General features: G+C 45.0%; 1 protein-coding gene across 2 annotated transcripts; it reads right to left on the reverse strand.

Annotated features, from left to right (window-relative positions):
• Positions 1–317: 317 nt before the first annotated feature.
• On the reverse strand, positions 318–11,172 carry ATXN1L (ataxin 1 like). 2 transcript variants are annotated; one of them, XM_039222561.1, is made up of 3 exons: positions 11,078–11,172; positions 9,124–9,191; positions 318–7,969 (listed from the first exon to the last, which is right to left on the reverse strand). In XM_039222561.1, the coding sequence occupies exon 3, from the start codon at positions 7,850–7,852 to the stop codon at positions 5,786–5,788; it is 2,067 nt and encodes a 688-aa protein (XP_039078492.1). In that variant the 5' UTR covers positions 7,853–7,969; positions 9,124–9,191; positions 11,078–11,172; the 3' UTR covers positions 318–5,785. The 2 variants fall into 2 exon arrangements, with proteins under 2 accessions (XP_039078492.1, XP_039078496.1); XM_039222565.1 differs by having other exon boundaries at positions 318–7,972.
• Between the last annotated feature and the right edge of the window lie 11,112 nt (positions 11,173–22,284).

Here is a 22,284-nt window from a genome sequence, read left to right on the forward strand (position 1 = left end):
CTGATGTATTCCAGCAATTTCTGGCAATATTCCCAAGGAGAGAAAAGAATTGGAGAAAAGGCCAGCAGTGAGGGTGTCTATAAGTCCTTGTGATTGATCATGCAAACATCTAAGTGTAAAGGTAGACTTCTGCATTACTGAAAAATACTCCAACAGAATGTGCAGACATGCTTCAGGACCAGCCTGCACAATCTGCTCAGAGCCCACCATATAAAGATGGGAACCCTTTGCTATATTACAAGCTCTCCCATAAGCTATCCCCCACCCAGCAGCCACCATCTAAGGCTGGGATAAGAAGAAGGCGCAAACACCAGAAGGAAAAGCTAGTAGTTTATATAGATAGATATATAGATATATAGATATTGATATATATTGTGTTTACATAGTCCACAAGTTAAATGCAGGTATCCATAAGAAGAGCATTAACAATAAAAATACAATCTGTGTGTAGCCAAGTACAGAGACTTAAAATGGTAAAACAGCAAAAAGGATCTCACAAAAGTACAAATATACAGTACAAATTGATTTATTTAAAACAGTTACAAAAAAGCACAACAAAATAGAGATTATCCTTAGAATTATTAATGCTTTGTTAAAGATCAGGTAGGATTAGAGGGTAAGAAATGGTACTGGGTGGGGGGAGCACCTGACTAGTTCTAAGGCTTTAGATACAATGCAGTTGATTACATATTAATTCAGCCATTACATACTGGGGATAGTAGTTGGGGGATCAGTAATTTATCTACAGGGAACTCCTACACAAATCAGATCCATCCAGACCTCCCCAGTGCCATCCTTTTTTTACTCCTCAGGACCCTAAAGCCACCTGGTTGACAACATTCCCGCTTTCCTTTCTCCACCCCATTCCCTATCCATATATTCTTCCCTCCCCTAAGGTGCTGTGCAAGCTGAGAGCAGTCTGCTCTCTGCAGCTGGAACATATACTGTTTTGGCTACAGGGATCCTGTGTGTGACTAGGAAGGTTGTAGGGGACAGCCTTATTTTAATACTTCAAGTTTGCCACGAGTACAGTCAGTCTCTTCCGAACACAATTTATATTCTCTTGAGTGTGAGTATCAAGCAAATGAGGGATGCACCCTGCCTTCAGCAATACCAGCAATGCACTAACCACTCACAGCTCACAACCACGTGCAAACTCCCTGTCTAGGGAGTGGGTGTAAAACCACTGTGTCACCAGCTCCCTCTCTGAAGAACCTCAGTCCCCGTGACAATCATAAAGACAGAAATAAATGCTTGCAAGTTTGACAATAGGTAAAGGCACATGGGCTGCTGCCATACACACTGCAGACAGGAACCCAATTTGAGGCCATCTTCACTGCTGGGCATCTGCAGTAGAATGGCTTTGGGATCACACAGACTGAGTTTGCAATCTACCGGGGGAGGATCTAGGCTTAACAGGAGAACTAATAAAGAAACCTTAGTGTGAAAAGTGCATTTATTACTACTGTCCCTGCTGGGGAGGCTCAGCAGGGCAAACCGCACCAGCTCTCCTCCTTCCACCCCAGGCACTGTGCATAGTCTGCAGGTAAGGAGAGAGTGCAGTCAACTCTAGCATCGAGGGCCAGTGTTATCCCAGGCCCAGACCGGGTTTCTGGCCCAAAGACGGACCCTAGAGTTGAAAGAGCAACTGATAGCTGCAAAGACCCAGATGCTTATTTTATTATTGCATAATGTGGGAGGCCTTCCCTAGCCCAGGGAAGCTGGACGGTGACGGCTTCCCAGCAAAGGGCTAATAGGTTCGTGGTCAACATCCACCTTACAGTCCAGCTCTTCAACTGTAGTGTACACTTTTTCCCATCTGGAAAGTATTGTAGCTTCAGTGTGGTTTAGTAAACTTAGCCCTAGGAGGCCAGGAAGTCTCCCTAAAACTTGGCCTCTACCCGATTTACTTTGCTCTTAATCTCCATGGCCAATTCAGTTAATTAGGTATCTTTACTCCAATGGACCCGGGCCCTTTCCCAGTCAACCCACGTCCACCCTTCATCTCCAGTGTGATCGTTCACCTCTCCAATGTGCCTGCTTGTCGCAGGTTTAAATCATATCACCACCCTGTTTATCTTCTATGATGTCCACTAGTAAAACTAAATCCACAGAGGGGCTATTTCAGTCAAACTTTAAACCCTCTCCAGTCCCAGGATCCATTTAACTGGAGCCAGATGAACCTCCCTAGGATGCTGACACAGGCCTTAACCCAGTTCCTCATCATTTATTTTAAAAACAGGATACAAGATACCACAAAGGAAAGCAGTTAATACATAGAAAATGCCCACTAATAAGACCTGCTTGCTTCTCCCTCAAGACAGTCAGGTATTTGGAGCCAAAGGGCTCCCAGCAAGCACTGAAGCCATATCCCTTTGGATTCACCAGCCCACCAGCAGCATTTCATACTATCCCTTTGACTTTGCTATGAATTAACACTTGCAAAGGTAAGAATGGACAGGATGCCTGGATTTCCTCTCTATGGTCAGACATGGAAGGACAGGGAGCTAGAAAAGGCAGCAGGCAGGACAGTGAGCAGACAGCAGCAGTGGCAAAGCAGCATAAACCAAAGCCCTTGGTGTTAAGACCGACTGGGACCAAGAGTATAGAAGGGTCAGTCCAGATCTGCCAGGGGCCCTCCCCTTGGGTACAAGCATTCAGCCCTGAATTCCCTTCCCCCATGCCATCACCCTCCATGGCCCCCCACAATGTACATTAATCTTAATAATCTTAATAGGAATGATGATCCAAGACTTGGACGTATTACTCATCCTTTACCTGGTCACTCTACCTCCCAAATCGGTATAGCCACTCCTGTTCAGTGCGAGTTAGCAGTCCTCCTTTCTATTCCTAAACTCTGGGAATCTTCTACCACTGACAAGGCTCTGGCCTTCTTCAACTGCCCATTTCCCAAAAAGCTGACAGCTTCCACTAAAATGCTCACTATCCCCAAACTGCTTTTAGGCCTCTTGCAAACCTATGAAATTCCTTTAAGGAAGAACAGATATATCACAGGCTCCTGTTATTTCTCATGCCTGGAAGAAAAGACTGAACCAGAAGGAAAAGGCAAGTAGAATGCCACAGCTCTGACCAAGATTTAGAGCACAGAGCCTCTTTTACTGGGAGCCCATACTTGACAAAAGACACCTCTGCAGCTTTGCAAAAGAGTATTAATATATTCCATACACATGACATGGTACTAGAAGAGCTGCTGATATTCCTTCACCAGCAAGAGACAGAAGAGGAACAGCAGCAGAAAGGTCAGGGCCCAACTTGCCAATGTGCACAAGATTTTCTCTTTCCAGCATTCAGTGGAAATTACCAGGCTGGGAAGTGGAGGGTTACTTGATTTAAACTACCGTATCTGGATGGATGTACCTTTGCTCCCGCAAGGAGAAAGCTCAATTGGTGTCCTCAGGGAACACTTCTTGAGTGTCTACTGTGTGCATGCCACTGTATTCAGTTGGTGAGCCTTCCTATGAGGAAGGATGTTTCTGAGAAACCCGTGCAAACAATAATCCCTAGGAATGAGTTGACCACAGAACAGTCAGAGATGAAGCCTTCTCCTGGGGCTGTCATCTTGAGAGGATTCCTCAAGACTTATTCCCACAGGCCTCCTCTGTAGGAAACAAACCAGAGAAAGCAGCATTCAGAGAAAACGGGGGACAGAGAAAGGGAAAGGTGATGATCCCACATGCATACAAGGTTGAGTGTTCACCACACACAGTTGGTGTTTGGTTCTGAGGTGACCTGGACACTTAAGCACTCACAGTCAGGTCAGCAGCTTCCTTTGGATGGGCCCCTAAAACCTGACTGACAAAGTAATTGCTTTCTAGGAATGAAACAGTAGCATATAGGGCTTGGAGCAAACAAGCCAGTCTCAGTCACTTAGTTCCCCCAGGAGAACAACCTTTAGCACCTGAACACTAAGAATGACTCCATTCTCAGAACTCCCCCTCCCCCCAGGAGGTAGGTAAGATTATTTATCCCCATTTGGCAGCTGGGGAGGAAGTGAAAGAGCAAGAGGTCACAAGACTTGCCTGAAGTCCTTGGCAGAGCAGAGATCAGACCTCAGAAGTTTGGGACTCCTGATGACAGGCAAGGCCTTGGCCAGTCAAAGTACATTTCTAAAGGAAATGCCAGGATCATATGCTGGGAGAAGCCTCACCAGAGAGCTGGGTGGACAATACCCTGAGTTGCTTCAAGAGTCTGAAGACCCCTGAAAAACAAACAAAAAACCCACCCACCCACCTGAAAGCTGGTGGGGGAGCCTAATTCTCAATACCCAGTGGAAACCCACAGTCCAAGCTGATGCTAAAAGTTGTGAAGAAAACGTGAGCTTAAGACGCGAGGGAACAAATGCAACTGAGATTAAGAATGCTCTTTGCAGAGGAATTCTCTACCACAAAATGAAGTCTAGGAGACTTCAGGTACTGGAAACTTATCAAGACTATCCCAGAACCTTAGAGCTGGCTATGGAAGGGGATGGTTCAGAGAAGCCTGAATGCTGACAGGAAGTGGAATAAGATAGGAGGGGCTGTGTAAAAACACCAGGATGGGCACTGCCCAGCCAGGTGTATTTGCCCTGACCCAGAGCACAGTTCCCTTCTTGTTTCTCTACCAAGCTGTTCAGCTGCAGAAGAGGAGGAGACATGATTCTTCATGAGTTATTAAAAACAGGAAATGTAACTGAAAAGAAAATCAGAGAGACCCCTACACACCAAAAACTAGAGGTCTTGGTCAGAGTAGACAGAAACAATTTTGCAGAAGGGGAAAGGCAGTGCAGCTACAAGTCAGGCCCAGGTCAAGACACCATGCAGAGGTTAGGGGAGCAGAAGGGTGGGGGCAGCGCAGGCACTTAGGCACAACATAGACGGAGGAAGAGAATAGGGGACTGGGTAAAAAGGTCCACTGGTTCTTTCAAAAGTCACCATTACCAACTAGAAATTCAGTACAATTTCGAAGTAGGTCTGGCATGCTGGGTAGGAGGAGCTTTGTTAGGTCAGCTACCTTTCCAGAAGCCCTCCCTAGAGCCCGGTCACCTGGCCATCAGGTCTTTCTCCCAAAGTCCCCTAACTGGGTCCCCGCCAAAGCAGTACTTCACTCTGAAGCCTGGAGGGGTTTCTCTCTCTCCTGGTGCTAGACGCCTTGTGGGAGGAATGGTGGGGAGATGGGAAAGGGCTGAAGCACAGGATCGAGCCGAGTCCTGTAGATGAGTGCTCCTCCCCCACAAACCCACAGACATCTGTAACAAAATCACCCTTTAAAGTGCACAGCTCTCAAAAGAAGAGTTCTGGGAGGGAACCCTTTAATCCCAATCATGGGGCTTCCTGCCCTCCCACCACAAAAAAGAAAGGAAAAAAACTTCAGACAGTTGAACTGCTACTATAAGCTGTGGATCATCATTTTTGGCTCTTTCTTTGCTCCCTCCCTCTGCCACCTGCCCCCAAAAGCCTGACTTTCCCCTTGCAGGAGCTAGGGATGGGGAGGAAAGAACAGGGAGGCCCTGATATTTGGAATGTTTCTTATCCTGTGTGCACCCCCATCCTTCCTTGGCTTAAGCCTGCTGCTCCCCATCGCAGCACCCTCTGGGACTGTCCTGAAAGGCTGCCATGGGGTAATGAGCAACAGACCCTGCCTTGGGAGGCTGCCTTCATGCCTCCTCTTTCCCCCCAATCTCACTGCCAAGACAGCCATTCCCTGCTCGGCATGTGCAAATCCTCTGCCTGCTCACGGTGAGGCCCAGCGCTGGGGTGAAGCCCCAGTCCTGGTCTGGGAGAGAGGTTCACTTTCCTGCATTGGAACGCCCTTCGATGGACAGCTTTACCTCCTGTGAAATGAAAGAGGGACGAAGCAGCGCAGCCCGTGCCTCCTCCCCTTGCATGCTGTATCTTTGGAAGCTTGGGGCTGGCCAGCAGGCCTGAGCACCAGGCTCCGGCTGCGAGGGCTCTACCATTTGGGAGCCCTCACCTGGAGGCTGGCTCTTCCCCTCACTGTCACATTGCTCTCTGGGTCCCAAGACTGTCCTCTCAGGCCTTTCTCGGGGAGGACCCAGCTGGCCTGGGGGAGCACAGCTAGCCTGAGAAACTGAGTTACTGTTCAAGCTCTGTAAACTGATAGAGATGCAGACATCTCCCACCTGCAGCCGATGGCAGGGCAGAGAGAAGAGCTGTGCAGTCCGCCCGGGGCTGCAGGAGGACCAGCCTTGGCCATATACAAAGAAGGGGTGCTCAGGGGGCACCTCGATGCTCACTTTGCTCTGCTGCTCACCAACCACGAAATGCAGCATGACAAATCCAGGCCACTGGCTCTCCTGAATGTCCACAACCGTGCTAGAGTCAATCTTTAGCCCCCCGCTCACTTCGGCACTGCGCACAAAGTCCTGGGTCTGGAGGTCCTCCACCCGCTTCAGCTCCCCTGTAGCCAGCTGGATGATGGCGCCTTTCATGAAATGGGAGGGCACGTGGGAGGAGGTAATGGGGGGTGGCGTTGGCTCCTTATCTGGGAAGGTGGCTCTGGCCTGCATGTCCAAACTTGATGCCACCAGGATCTCCGAGCCCACGGGTAGCAGACCTGGGTCAGTTCCAGTGGGCACCAGGTTGCCATTGGCTACAACCATTGCTTTGGGTAAAGGTCTATGTTTCACCGGTTCCTGATGGGATTGAGGGTAGAACCCTCGGGCCTGATTTTTCTCGGCCATCTCTGCTGGGTTCCTGGCTGACCCTCGTCCCTCACCCTGATGGTCGGGTGTATGATGGGACAGGTTGAGAGGGCTGGGCTCATCCTTCCTCTGAGCCGTCACCAAACGATAGTCCTGAGAAGCTAAAGCGCCAACCACCCGCTGGACCTCAAGGTCGGTGTCTGGGGTCCCTCGGTGTGCCGGCACCGCCACCTCCACCCGTGCAGTCTGAGAACCTGAAAACAATTGTCCATCCACCACACATTCTACCACTGGTACCAGTCCCTGGCCTTCACTCTTGCTGTTGGGGGAGTCGAGGGCTTCGCTCTCCCGTCTTACTAAGTTTCGTTCTCGCTGTCTCTGTCCGTTGGCAGCAGCTGCTTCCAGAGCAGACTGGCCCTCCTGAGGGGTAAGAACTGGACTGGCACCTGCTGGAGGAGTTTCATGCAAAGTGTATCCAGCAGGTAGCCTGGACATCTGATAATAAATGGGCATCCGGCCTGGAGCAAGGTCCAGTGGCTGAGTACTCGAGTGATGTGGCAATTGCCCAGGTGGGGAGGTGGCAGAAGGGACTTTGTTGAATGAGTGGGCTGGGGAGGAAGCCTGGGGGGGAGGAGTGGCTCCTTCTGCCAGGAGTGAGGCATATGGCACGAAGTGTGGAAGGTGAGAGGTGGCGAGGTTGGCAGAAGGAGAAAGGAGGGGACTTGGTAGGAAATTAGGTGGCACAGCATAGGGAAGGCTATAAGGAGACCCGATAAACTGCAGAGAGGTGGACGGGAGTTGAGCATAGTGGATTGGGGGATAGTGGATTCCTGGATGTTGAATCAGTGAAGACGCTACATTAAATGTGGGGGGCAAGGGGCTCATGTTCACCACAGATGGGAGGCCAGTTGGGGAGAAGGTAGCAGGTGGCACAGCCACCTTATACAGCATACCATACTGGTCCACTGTCAGACCAGTGACGGCCTCAGCTCCATCACCCCCCAGGCTGACTCTGGCTCCTGCCTGGCTCTGCCCGGCCACCACAACCCCTCGGGACCATTCAGAGGCATCACTGGAGGGTGTATGGTTAGTTGAGCAGCTGGTAGTTCTCCCCATATCCTCGCTGGTCACGGGGAGGTCTCGTTTCTTTGGTGGAAGGCATTCCTGACTCCTCTCATGAACAGGTTTCATATTGCTTTGTGGTGTTCCTGGAGCCTGGAAGGGGTTGGCTTGCTCCTTGGGGCATCAGAAGGGGCTTCTCTGTGGCTCCCCTGCACCCCTCTCTGCTGCTGGCTGGGGCGCCCACATCTGCTAGGGAACAAATCAGAAGCAAAGAAAAGTAACCTAGGGGTGAACCAAGTCAAAGGAAGTAGGAGAAACCGTGCCCGTGGAGGAAGATGTTACAAAGGGGGTTGCTGGGAGAAAAAAAATGTATGAGAAAGGGGCACACAAGGATGCCACTACTCTCATCCATTCAGCCCAGAACACGAAAGAAACAGAAAAACTACAGACAGCTACAAGAATAAACACTCAACGATGCGTAAATAACCTGTGGGATCTACAACCCCAGAGAGACCAACATCTTCATGATTAGTTGTGCCTTGACAGGGACCTTGACTCTTCCCAGCCTTCCTCCCTAAGAGAAGATTTGACCACATGGTCATTGCTGCTGGTTCTTTTTCCTAAGCTTCTCCTTTTGTCACCAACGACTACTGCACTATCTTCTTTCCTGAACATATGACCTCATCCTTGCTTCCTTTCCCCAGCCTAATATGGGTTATGATCTCACCTTTTCCCAACCCCCCAACCCTAGACCTGGCTAAACTCTCATCCTCCTTTGCCTCCTATCACCACAATCTCAAAGACCCAGGTACCAATGAAAAATAGTGTCTTCTTTGCCTTATGAAATACTACATTCAAACTTGGGCCCTATGGGGAGAGTGATTGTACTAGTGTGTTCCATAATTTATCTGTTTCTCCTCCTCCCTAAAGAGCAACAAAACTCTTCTGACCTCACTTTTTACCCCTAGTCTGGAAAGACCTCTTTTCTTCTCACTGGCCATCTTCAATGAACTTTCTTCATTCATTCTCTTTCTATTGTCCTGTGTATTTTCTTTTGCCAATGGTTCCTTTTCCATTGTAGGTCTGCTCTAGGCACAACTTTCTAAAATTCTGGCTCCAGTCCTCCAAACATGCCTGTTTATTACTATCTAAGGTCTAAATCATTCATAAAAAGTTCTCTCTGCCCTTTCTCTCACTGTCACCTTTCATACGTGCTTTTGTCCATTGTCATAAAGTATCCTTTTGGTCTGAACATTTCAATACATATGAACTTGGTCACCTATTTCTTCCAATCAAGGCTCCAGTTCTTTAGATCTGGGTATCACACTGTGTTCTGTTTTTTGACTCTTGAATGCCAGACGCTTTTTCTGCAACAAGGTATCCAAAGCTCCTGTTATTACCTGAGCTTCCAGTGGTGCCTCTGAGCCGCTGTAGTAAGAAGCAGTGTCCTCCCCACTGCCTTGGGAGCCTACAAGACAGAAACAGTAAGTAGGAGTAAGCAGGAGCCTAGACTCTCACTTTCCCCTGAGTCATCAAGAAAGGTAATTCTAAAGCCACAAAAACATTTGAGTCCACAAATTCCTGCCTCATCCTCTGCTCCTGAGGTAACAGCACATTTATCTAGAGTGTCTAGGCCTTTGAATAAAGAAAAAGCTATGTCTTAAGCTCTAATTTGTAGGAAGACATCCCTGAAAAAAATTGTTTAATTTTGTTTTTTCCTTAATATCATCTTCTTCATTCTCTACCTATATCCATTCCCAAAGATTAAATTTACTTCCAGTCCCAATTTCAGTAAATGCACAACCAAAAATGGAAGACTCAACATTATTCCCATGTGATCAATGGGAAGACGAAAAGATCAACTGCAATGGTTTCACGTTTATTCAGGGATGATGAAAACAGATGTAGAGGTTATTTAAATGACAAAAGTGGCACTAGAGAAAAAGAACAATTATTTATGTTTCTGGGGCAGAAAAAGAGGTCAAGGGGGAGTCACTCAAGGGGAAGCCTCATTAAGTGATTTTCAGGGTAAAAAAAAAACCCAGGATCCTCTGTGTGTGTGTGTGTGTGTGTGTGTGTGTAAAAGGTTCTAAGTGACAACTTCATACCAAATGATGAATCAGATGTGAAAGAAAATGAAAACACTGCCTTGGTCCTCATGTAGCTAACAATGGGGAAACTGGCACTAAGTTCTCAATATCTGAATCTACACATGCCAGTAACATCAGCACCGAAGAACAGAACCTTAATCTCTCAAAACAGCTAAAGTAATACCGACCAGTACTCTGAGAAACCACCCACTGTCCTGTTCAAGTCCTTCAGAACTGCAAGCCTCTAACCAAACTGAAGGCAACATTTATCTCTTAATCGGGTGGCAAGGTGTGTACGTACAAGAAAAGGTGATCCGACAGGGAAACCTGGGAGGAAAAAATTCTCAGTTTCATAAACACAAATTACACAGTGGGCACAAGTCCTGCATCTCTTGGCCAGCTTCAGTTCCAGCTGAAAGGCAATTAGCTTTCTCTCCCTCATTCACAACAGAAATTGGGGTCACATCTCCAATCCCTCAATGATCTTTGCTTCCTGCAACTAAAACCTTAAGGAAAACTTGCCTCTAGGTTAGCCAAACGCGGCCTACGAAAAGAACTACAAGAGGCAAAAGGTGAGGGAATGCCAGCAAAGAGCCAAGCCTGTGCACCAGGTTCCCACAACGGAAAACACATTTCGGAATCTGAAACGTCGGCTCCAGGAGGGGCTCAAAGAGGACTTCTCAGCGTGGAGACGCGGCTTGTGACCCTGACCGAGCTAACGGGGAGGGGGGACCGTCCCGGAGAGCTGCCAACGTTGCCAGAGTCCAGAATCAAGAGACTGAGCCCAAAATTCGGTGACGGCGAGAGGTGCGCCCGCCAGAAAACAGTGGGGCTTGGAAGAGACTACGGGTTATGGCTTCTCGTGATCCTGCAATCCTTGCTTCAACAAGGCTAGGACTCGAAATTAGGAATTCAACGTTTAGGGGTGGGGGGCCGACCCTTCAAGCAGAGGGGCTGGGGCAAGGCCCCGCAGACGATGCTTCCTTGTTTGGGGGCCCCTTCCCGCCCCGAAGACTGGGACACCCCGGCCCTCGAGACACAGCCGCGGGGGCTCCAGGGCCTGAGGCCGCCTTCTGGGCCGGGCCGGAGAAAAGCGCGCGGGACTCTAGGCGCGGCCTCCTTCGCTCCCCGGGTTCGCGGTTCTCGGGCCCCGGTCCGGCGGGGCAATGGGCTCCAGGAGGCCACTTCCTCCAGAGCTTCGAGCCCAGGCCTGCTTGGCCTCAGGGAGGCCGGCCCAAGGGCCCCCACTCTCGGCGACACTCACCGGCCCATCTCACGGCGCTCCTCGGGCTCCTCCTGTTCGTCCCGGAGCCGCCGCGACCGCGGCCGCCGCCATCCCCGGCCCCGGAGCCGCCCCACACCCAGCGCCCCCCCAGCCGGGCGCCCGGAGATGGCGTCAAGTGCGTTCCGCCCCCGTCGCAGGCAGATGGCGTCAGGGCCCGGGCCCAGGAGCGACACCCAGGAGTACCCGGGAAGGGAGGGAACCGGCCCCTGTCCCCACTCACCCCTCGCCCCCAGCGCCCCCTCTGGTGGGAAAATGAATTCCTCCCTTGGGGAAACAGGGTCACGTGAAGAAGGCTGGGCCAGCCCTCTCACCCTGACCCCACCATGACCCCTGCAACGTCTGTCCTCCTGTAAATTCTGGGGTTTCCCAAACAGAGCCTGGGGCGTGGCTAATAGCGACCTTCATGTCCTGGATTTCCCAGGCCCGACTTGTGAAGTCTTCTTTTGGGACGGGGAATTCCGAGGAGACCCCTGGCCAGGAGAGTAAGATGATCCCCCTAGAAACCCAGGGTGGAGATGGGAGCTCTTTGAGTTGAGAAATGGCTTCCAGGGGCATGAGAATGGACCGGACCCAGGATCTAGGGGAAGGTGAAGCAGGTGGTAGGAACTTGAAGGATGAGAGAAAGGGGGTTAGTTCAGTGGAAAGGAGCTTGATTTAGTGGGAAGAGGACTTGACTACTCTATTAAATATTAAGTCACCATTCATTGCCAATTAACTAAGCATCTTCGTAGTAACATAAACATCTGATTAACAAAACGTGAAAGCCAGTCAAATTTGTGCTCTGATTACAACTGTGTAAAAAAGTAGTTCTGCATACAGACAAAAACAAACCTGAGGAAAAAAAAATAAGTTTAACTATTGGACAGATTGGATCCTGAGCGGATTTTTTCCCTTTCAGTTTTTGCAAACTCTGTTCACCAAATAACGATTGATTTGTTTGATTTTAAAAGTACTGGCTGGGCTCTGGTCCCTACTCTGTAGCTATCTGACCTTAGGAGAAAGTCATTTTACTACTTTATTTTTTAAAAGTTATTTTAAAAGTTTATTTATTTTTGAGAGCGAGAAGAGACAGTGTGAGCAGGGGAGGGGCAGAGAGAGAGGGAGACACAGAATCCAAAGCAGGCTTCAGGCTCTGAGCTATCAGTACAGACGTGGGGCTCAAACTCACAAACTGATCGTGGCCTGAGCTGAAGTCGGACACTTAACCAACTGAGCCACCCAGGCACCCCTCATTTTACTACTTTAGATTTGGGTTTCCACTTCTGAAAAATGAGGCGCTTAAGTTAGATGAAGGCGTGATAGTAAAATGTAGATAAAAGAGCTCTCTATAAACATTGTAAGTGAAAATATAAGCAAATATGTACAATGTATTTAATGTGAAACATAACGTATATAAAGTCATATTTAAGTATACAGAAAAGGAATGGAAGGATATGTAACAACTAGTTAACATTGGTTATCTTGGGAGAGGAAAGTGGCATTGGGTGGTAACCAAAAGATACACAAGGGACTTATTGTTTGGATTTTTTATGAGAATATTATCTAGAAATACTAAGATGACTAAATTAAAATACAGATAGAGTATACGGTCTGTAAGATTTTTTTCTAGGGATTCAGTAGACCTCAATTTTGGTATTCTCTCACCTGGATGGGCACAAAGATTATCAAAATCATTGAACCTCCCCTGCCACACACACATACCTTGCACCAGTGGGTAAAACACTGAAGCTACTGATCTGTAGCCATCTAAACCAGCAGAGGGCTGTGCTTCGAGGATTTTAGTGTTATTCATGACAGTTGCCTTCTCTCTCAGTTTGGCCAAGAAGGAAGTCCTGTGGTCTGTTTTAGCACTAACTGGCATTCTGCTTTTCTAGTTCATTGCTTAGCTCACTAAATTGACATTAAAACTGCCAAGACAAATAAATAAGCCTATACTCTTTTTAAAATGAAAATGAGGGGCGCCTGGGTGGCTCAGTCAGTTAAGCGCCCTATTTCGGCTCAGGTCATGATCTCATGGTTCGCATCGGGCTCTGTGCTGACAGCTCAGAGCCTGGAGCCTGTTTCAGATTCTATATCTCCCTCTCTCTCTGACCCTCCCCTGCTCACGCTGTCTCTCTCTCTCTCAGAAATAAATAAAACATCTTTAAAAAATAAGTAAAACGAAAATGATACACATACTGCTGTCTTTGCCAATTTTTTCCATACCAATAAATTCAAAACAGTATTTTAAAAAAACAGCCAAGATAGAGACCCGTAGATCATCCAGGTGTATTCAAGGATAGCCATTTTCTCCCAGATCAAGAGACATTCTCAGAGAGCTGGTGTTTCAGACAAAATTGAAAGAACAGACACAGTTAGATGCAAACAAAAAGGATATTTTGGCTACCAGCCATTAACATGATTACATAGTGCAAAGGCATATCTGATTAAAGCAACAACAACAACACAGGATGTTCTGATTCGTGAGACACAGGTGATTTCCTGGTTTGCTGCTGCAGTCCCAAAAGAGATCTCTGCTGTATCCTCTTCTAGAACTCCAAGCAATCTTCATTTCTCTGGTTGTACATATTGACGGTAGGAAGCTCCATAGAGACAGTTTGACAGGAATGTTGGTGATAAACTAACCCAGTTTTTAGACTTAAGACATTAAAATAACCAAAAGTTACCTCATTTCTCAAACAATCTGTATTATTGTCTGGAATCTGGATCATTCTCTATATAAGTTATTTATAGTAAGTAAACCCCCGGTCTTATTCACTGTAGCTGGCTCAAAAAATAGTTCTTGAATGAAATTTCAAAAAGATATCTCGAACTAGGAGACTCTTCTTGCTAATATTTTTTGCTCCCAATTCCTCATTTCTACTCCAGTTTTGCCTATTTATTACCTGTTTTCAGTCTCTCTCATCTGAAAGTCCTTCATTCTTTCATCAAGTTTGTTTGTTTAATTTCCATGGGATTTTAAGAAGTGATGAAGTGAAAGGATATTTTTTTTAATGTTTATTTATTATTTAGACAGAGAGAAACAGAGGATGAGTGGAGGAGGGACAGAGAGATAGGAAGACACAGAATCCAAAGCAGGCTCCTGGCTCCACGCTGTCAGCACAGAGCCCTACACGGGGCTCGAACCCACGAACCGTGAGATCATGACTTGAGCCGAAGTCAGACGCTCAACTGACTGAGCCACCCAGGCGCCCCTATTTATTTTCATTTAAGAAAAAAAATCTTTCCTGCCCCCATGAAAGGAACATTTTAAAAGTAGTTGAGACATTTAGGAACCAAAAAGTTATACTTCAGTCTGTTTTGTCTACCTCTTCTCTTTCCTTGGATTCCCATTGAATTTCTTTGATGTGTGTAGATTGAATTTGTGTGATGGGAGAGTTTGAGCTACTCTTTTGGAAGGAAAACAACAGTGACCACAAAACCCTGCTGAGCTGGTTATTCTTCTCCCGAAGCAGGCAAGAGTTTCAAACCAGCTCTCTCGGTATTGCTTAGTTCCTCATTGGTGATTTTTCTAGACCAGCAGTATGGCGGGGGAAGTTCAGACAACTATCCCAACTCTTTTTTTGACATTAAGGAATCAAATCAGAGAGAAGTACTGGCAATATGGGAAACCCCATGTGTCATAACAAGAGGAATAGATGGCTTTTTTCATAAGGTACCATTTTTTTCCTTGTATGTTTCAGCATGCAAGAACTTTGTCTTTGGATTCCAATGGCAGAAACAATAATTAATCTGAAGCATAGGTTGAAATTCTAGAAATACTTAGCAGATTTAGCTTTCCCTAGAAATGTGCTGGTGCCTGGTATTAGATTATTTTTCAAAAGCTTTTCTAGATATCCAAATATAGAAATATGCAGTTTTCAAGCTTCTGTTTTATCTACTTCTCTGAACAATTCTGTCTTTGTTTCCACATGCTTTTATTTTTATTTAAGAAAATTTAATGTTTATTTATTTTTGAGATATATATATAGAGAGAGACAGAGTGTGAGCGGAGAAAGGAGAGAGACAGAGGGAGACATAGAATCTGAAGCAGGCTCCAGGCTCTGAGCTGTCAGCACAGAGCCTGATGAGGGGCTCAAACCCACAAACCGTGAGATCATGATCTGAGATGAAGTCAGACGCTTAACCGACTGAGCCGCCCAGGTGTCCTTCCAAATGCTTTTAATGTTATGTGCCCTCTCCTGATTCCAGTGGGGACCTCCCTTTCAAATTCATTAATATTTTATTTACAAGGAGGTCTTGGAATCTCTCCATAAGTGACTATATATCCCTTGGGGAGGGCAATCTCGATCTGTTGTCTACTTCCTCAAACACTTGCCAAAGGCTTTCATTTTTGTCAGAAACTTCCTGCAGAACTCTGAAAAGTTGCAGTCAGAACACTGACTACTGGAATACACTGAGGGAAACCTAATGCTTATTTGAATTGCAAGAGTTGTATATGGAGAATTGGGCCACAGAGAGGCAAGTACATTTAGTCCATTGCCAAACAGCCAGAAATTCCTTACAGAGGCCTATTGAATGAATAAAGTAAATGTGGAAAAACTAATGCCCCCATGACACTGATAACTTTCTCTGCAAAACTGGCTCAGCAAGGTGATTTGCGAGCTGCCTGAGCTGCCTGCGGTGCCTCGTGGTGAAATCATGTTCACCTCTGCCTTCAAAGCTGATCACCTTCAGGTCAACTTGCGGCAGGTTGCCAGTTGCCTAAAATTCCTGGAAAAAAAGAAAAGTGAGTAAATACTCAGCTTATTATGCTGCATCTCATCACTGAGCACTACCTTCCCACACCCCATATATCTCTAAGACATTACTTAGCAGTTTTAGAATTCCAAGGAATGTTTCTGACTTGTGGAAATGATTATTATAGTGATCAAATCATTTAAAAGTTTGGGGAGCCTAGATGGCCCAGTTGGTTAAGCATCCTGACTCTTGGTTTTGGCTCAAGTCATGATCTCACGGTTTGTGAGTTCAAGCCCTGCATCAGGTTCTGTGCTAATGGCACTGAGCCTACTTGAGAGTCTCTCCTTCTATCTCTGCCCCTCCCCCACTTGTGCTCCCACTCTCTCTCTCAAAATAAATAAATAAACTTAAAAAAATCATTTAAGAGGCGCCTGGGTGACTCAGTTGGTTAGGCGACCAACTTTGGCTTAGTCATGATCTCATGCTCTGTGAGTTAGAGCCCCACATTAGGCTCTGTGCTGACAGCTCAGAGCCTGGAGCCTGCTTCAAATTCTGTGTGTCGCTCTCTCTGCTCCGCCCCTGCTCACACTCTGTCTCTTTCTTTCTCAAAAATAAATACATTTTATTTATTACTTTTTAAATACTTTCACATGTAAAAGTTTCCAAAGACTGTTCTGTATCTTGATTGTATCAATATCATTATTATGGTTTTGCAAAATGTTACCACTGCCAGAAACTAAGTAAAGAGTGTTCTGGATCTCTGTATTGCTTCTTATAAACTGCATGTGAATCTACAATTATCCCAGAATAAAAAGTATAATTTAAAAAAGTTTCCACATGGAGGAGGGCACTTGTGGGGATGAGCACTGGGTGTTATGTGGAAACTAATTTGACAATAAACTATTTGTAAAAAAAAATTAAAAAAAAAAGTTTCCAAAGATTTAAAATGTAAAACAATGTCCAGATTACTGGATTTTTCTTCACCATAGCACAGAACTTTATGTAGTCAAGCCTCTTCAAATGTGTAGTAGCTATTAAGTCTGAGCTGTGGGCACATTTTTCTGGAAGGGCTTCCTCACCTTTTCTTCAAACACACAAAGAAAGAACGAAAGAAAGAATGAAACAAAGAATGAACAAAAGAAAGAAAGAAAAAGAAAGAAAGAAAAGAAAAGAAAAGAAAAGAAAAAAGAAAAGAAAAGAAAAAAGAAAAGAAAAGAAAGAAAAGAAAAGAAAAAAGCTATTTCTTCTTTCAGGTGACAGCTCAAGTAGAATTACACCCATGCATGAGTGGAGGTAGTAGCTGACAAATTTTGTCCTTTTTTCTTTAAATCCAACTTATTTTCTGTTGCCTTTTGCTCTTTCCTCATTTCAGTGGGTCACATGAGCCATTAACACTTCCATAAGCTGAAAAACCTATGATCTCTGATTATGAGGAGGATTCAGTAAAATAAGTATTGCATGCGCATGCAGTTTTCTGAGTGCTCCATAAATAGCACTAGTTACTACTGAATTACTATAATCTGTTGGCGGAGAGGTAGCTGTTACTAAAATTTCCAAATAGATCTTTTGGCATCCATTAGATAATAGGGGGCTAAGAAAAATGTCTTAAACAAATGAAATTTAGGGGCACTTGGGTGGCTCAGTCGGTTAAGGGGCCGACTTCGGCTCAGGTCATGATCTCACGCTTCGTGAGTTTGAGCCCCACGGCGGGCTCTGTGCTGACAGCTCAGAGGCTGGAGCTGCTTCAGATTCTCTGTCACCTTCTCTCTCTGCCCTCCCCTGCTCTTGCTTTGTCTCTCTGTCTCTCAAAAATAAATAAACATATAAAAAAATCAAATTTAAGCAAACCCGATGGTACCCATCATTGTTACCATGAAAATGATGATGATATTGACAGTGTACACAGAACTTTTGAATCTTATTTTTTAAATTTGTTTTTATGTTTATTTATTTTTGAGAGAGAGAGACAGAGCACAAGTTAGGGAGGGCCAGAGAGAGATGGAGACACAGAATCTGAGGCAGGATCCAGGCTCTGAGCTGTCATCACAGAGCCCAACGGTGGGCTCGAACTCACGAACATTAGATCATGACCTAAGCTGAAGTTAGATGGTCAACCAACTGAGCCATCCAGGTATCCTGAACTTGTGAATTTTAAACTGCATGCTTACATGTCCTTTTATTAGATCCTGGCAATCCAGTGACACATATTATTATCCAGATAAATTATATCCTCTTTTTACAAATTAAATTTAAACTTGGAGTGCCTGAGTGATTTGAGGTAAATAAGGCAAATTAGCCCTCCCTTACCTAACTTATTCCTCTTTAAAGGGAGATAATAATCTTGGCTTTCTATCATTCCAGGGTTCTATTTGTAAGACAAACTGTAACCTGGGCACACAATAAATGTTTGCCAATAATAGTAGTGGTGTAAAAGTTCAGTATTTATCTGAAACAAGTCTAGTTCCACTATAACTTTTTTCCCTGTGATGTTTAGAGCAGAGAACATTTTCCTACTTGCACTTGGCTAAGCAACCTTTCAAGCACTGAGATTTATGTTTATTTCAGATTCAAATGTATTCTCATGTCAAGATTTGCTTGCAGAGAGTAACTCTGTCTTTTCTGATTAGGTGAGTATAACTCAGTGAAGAGACAGTTTACATAATTTGGAGGCTCAGGTGGATTGGTCTGGGAGAGGCTACATTTGTTACCTCTCTGGCATTACTCTGCTTGTTCATTTTTTTGGCATAATATGGTAAGAAAGCATAGGAGCTTACATTGTAAAGATTTGGCCATGTTCTAATTCAACCAGTTACTCCTAATTGTAGGACTACGGGCAAGCCATGTAGTCTCTTAGAATCTCAATTTTCTCAGCTGTAAAATGCAAATAACACCTCACACAAGTGTTACAGGGCTAATTGAAACTATATATATTCAAAGTTTTTATTTGAGAGAGAGACCATGTGTGTGTACACGTGCGTGCACATACACACCTACACCCACACACACAAGTAGAGTGGCAGAGGGAGAGAGACAGGGAGAGGGAGGGAGAATCTTAAGCAGGCTTCACACCCAGTATGAAGCCTGATGTGGCGCTTGATCTCACAACCTTGAGATCATGACCTGAGCCAAAATCAAGAGTCTGATGCTTAATCAACTGAGCCACCCAGGTGCCCTGAGAACAGTTTTTTAAATGTAGTGCACTTGATGCATTCTTCTTTATTTTCTATTTTTATTTTTTTAAGCTTATTTATTTATGGGGGGGCAGAAAGAGGGGGAGCGAGAGAATCTCAAGCAGGGTATGTGCTGTCAGCGTCAGGCTGCAGGGTTCCATCTCACAAACAGTGAGACCATGACCTGGGCCAGATCAACAGTCAGATGCTCAACTAACTGGCTGAGCCACCCAGGTGCCCCCATTCTTCTTTTTTAAATAATCTTTTTATTACAAAAATAAGAAATGTTCACTATGGGACATTTTAGAAAAGCAAAGCAAGCTGAAAGGATAAAACGAAGATTACCTGACTAAACACCCCCTAGAGCAATTCTTAACCTTCAACAGGTGTCAAAATTGGAAGGCTTGTTCACAGATTGCTGGGTTCACTTCCAGAGTTTCTGATTCAGTATTTCTGGAGTGGGCCCCAAGTATCTGCATTTCTAATAGAATCCCAGGTGATACTGGTGTTGCTGATCTGGGGATGACACTTTGAGAATGAATCACCAGCCTAGTGCAAAACACTAATAACTTTATATAACCATATATGGTGTATATTTTTTATTGTTTTTATAAAAACCCGGTTTCACACTATCATGTCACCTTTTTTATTCAACAAACTCCTCTTTGTACATGCACTTTTCTATACATGTGCTTTGTGCTGCAGCTGAGCAAGCCCAGAGAGCCAGGAAAGAAATTGCTGACTATCTGGCTTATGGGAAAGATGAACGAGCTCAGATCTGAGTGGAACATGTTATCTGAGAAGACTACCTCATGGAGGCCCTGGAGATCCTGGAACTCTGTTGTGACCTGCTGCTGGCTCAGTTCAACTTGATCCAGGCCACAAAGTAAGACCTATTGAACCTGCACAGTTTTCAGGCTCAAAGGAGTGACAAGGCATCCCTGCACCCAGTGAGGTAGTGGGTGCGCTCTAACTTGCTGGTACTATGCCAAAGGACTTTGTCTCTAATTTTTATAGGAGTAAGTAGTGCTATTTGAGGAGAATATGTTAGTCCAAGGAGCCATGTTTTTTTTTTTTTTAATTTTAAAAATGTTTTACTTATTCTTGAGAGAGAGAGACAGCGTGAGCAGGGGAGGGTCAGAGAGAGGGAGTCACTGAATCTGAAGACAGGCTCCAGGCTCTGAGTTAGCTGTCAACACAGAGCCTGGTGCGGGGCTCGAGCCCAAGAACAGAGAGATCATGACCTGAGCCAAAGTCAGATGCTCTACCGACTGAGCCACCCAGGCGCCCCCAAGGAGCCATGTTTAGAACCTTATGGTTGTTGGGGCACCTGACTGGCTCAGTGGGAATAGCATGTGACTCTTTTTTTTTTTTTTTTTTGCTTTTTCAGCCATTTCTTCTTATTTACAGTTTGTGTTCAATGCAAATCAATTCCATAACATGAGAAGTTACTATGAATCAAAGCATAAATACACAAACACAATATATAATCCAAAGTAGATGTAGAGCATTCAGGTATGAAACAAAATGGAATGTTCACACACACAGTAGCTTGAGATCTGTTGGATATGGTTGTTCTCGTGTGGGTTCCTAAAGATGGGAAAAAAGCACTTTGGTAATCAAGGCTACTGTGGCCATATTAGATAGTGGAACATCTAAGCATCAGTGTGTGACCATGCGAACAAAACACCTTCGTCTATTTTTTTAAAAAGCTTTCTTTTTTTTTAATGAAATTTTTTAAATTTTTTTAACGTTTTATTCATTTCTGAGAGAGAGAGAGAGAGAGAGCAGGGGAGGGTCAAAGAGAGAGAGACACAGAATCAGAAACAGGCTCCAGGCTCAAAGCTGGCAGCACAGAGCCCAACACGGGGCTTGAACCCACGAACCGTGAGATCATGACCTGAGCTGAAGTTGGAGACTTAACTGACTGAGCCACCCAGGCGCCCCTTTAAAAAGCTTTCTGTGCATCGAGGCAGATGTGAAAAGATTTACTTTCCAGACTCAAGCCCACTTTAGCTTAGGACCAGGTTCTAACTATCTAAAAATATTGACTAACAAAGTGTTCCAAATGTGGCTATTCTGATTCAGAGTTTTTTAAAAAAGTATTTACAGAAAGAGTATATAAGGTTTTTTCCGAATTTAATGTAAGCAAGGTTCCAATCTTCCAACTTCCCAAATACTTGATTTACAATTTTGGCCCCTGCATGCATTTCGCCTTTTCAATGTCAAGATTTGTCAATTTTACCTTCAAAACAGATAATTTTTTAAACTGTAAAAAGCATTCAACAGATGCAGAAATACAAAGTGTTCTTAAATTAGTTGAAGTCAATGTACTTCTACTCTTTGGAATCAGTTTAGTTAAATGAATCTGGCACTCTGTTGAACAGGGATAAGTGATAGTATACAAGCAAAATTTACTCATTATGCTTCAATCCGGGGTAGATTCCAATCCATCATTGCCCTGGCACATGCCAATTACTATATAAAAAAATCAAATGCAATGTCAAAGCCAAAGTCTCAGAGGAAAGACTTCAGTTCCTAAGAAACAGTGATACCTTAACAATATAAAACTTTATCTAGGGTACATAGGCATTAATTAGTACTGCTGAAACAATGCATTGAGGATTTACAGTGACACCTGGAAGTTCCTTCTAAAGTACATATAAATAGAATCATGGACTTAAAGATTTAATGAGCCAAATGAAAATGGAATCTGTTCACATCCCATCCTTTATATCTAGGTAAGATAAAATCTATTCTCATTTAAAAAAATGTATTCTCATTTTGAAGGTGCAATTTTAGGTATCCATACTTCTTAAGCCACATTTAAAGAAATCACCTCTTAACTACTCTTGGATGTTGTCTCTTCATCTTGTACATGAAACTCCAGTAGATTTAACAGACATTCATCATATAGTCAAACACTTCACATGTTCTTCAAACCAATCGAATTTGGGATCCTCAACATTTTCTGGGTCAATAAAATAAGGTGTGGAATTAGCAGATTCACTGAAGACCTGTTTTTTTCCTTGTCACACCAGATGTCTAGACACCATTTGGACTAGGTTTAGAAGACTGGGAGGTATAGATATTTCTTGGCCTGAGTCTCTTAACAGTAGAGTGTAGAAGGGAGGGCGAGATCACGAAGAGACTGGCTGTTGACTGGAGAACACTGCCATTTGGTGTGGTGGTGGCATTAGCTGGATTTGGGCCGGTTGAGGTATTCTGGGAGGGGTTACTCAGGAGTTACAACAGTTGTTTGATTTGCATAAATCTGCATGGGTAGGAGCAGCACCAGAAGCAGCAGCCCCAGTCCGAGCCTGGCCACCATCGCTC

This window comes from Hyaena hyaena, unplaced genomic scaffold, assembly GCF_003009895.1.
Source record: "Hyaena hyaena isolate Hyena2069 unplaced genomic scaffold, ASM300989v1 scaffold_18, whole genome shotgun sequence".
Lineage (NCBI taxonomy): Eukaryota > Metazoa > Chordata > Mammalia > Carnivora > Hyaenidae > Hyaena > Hyaena hyaena.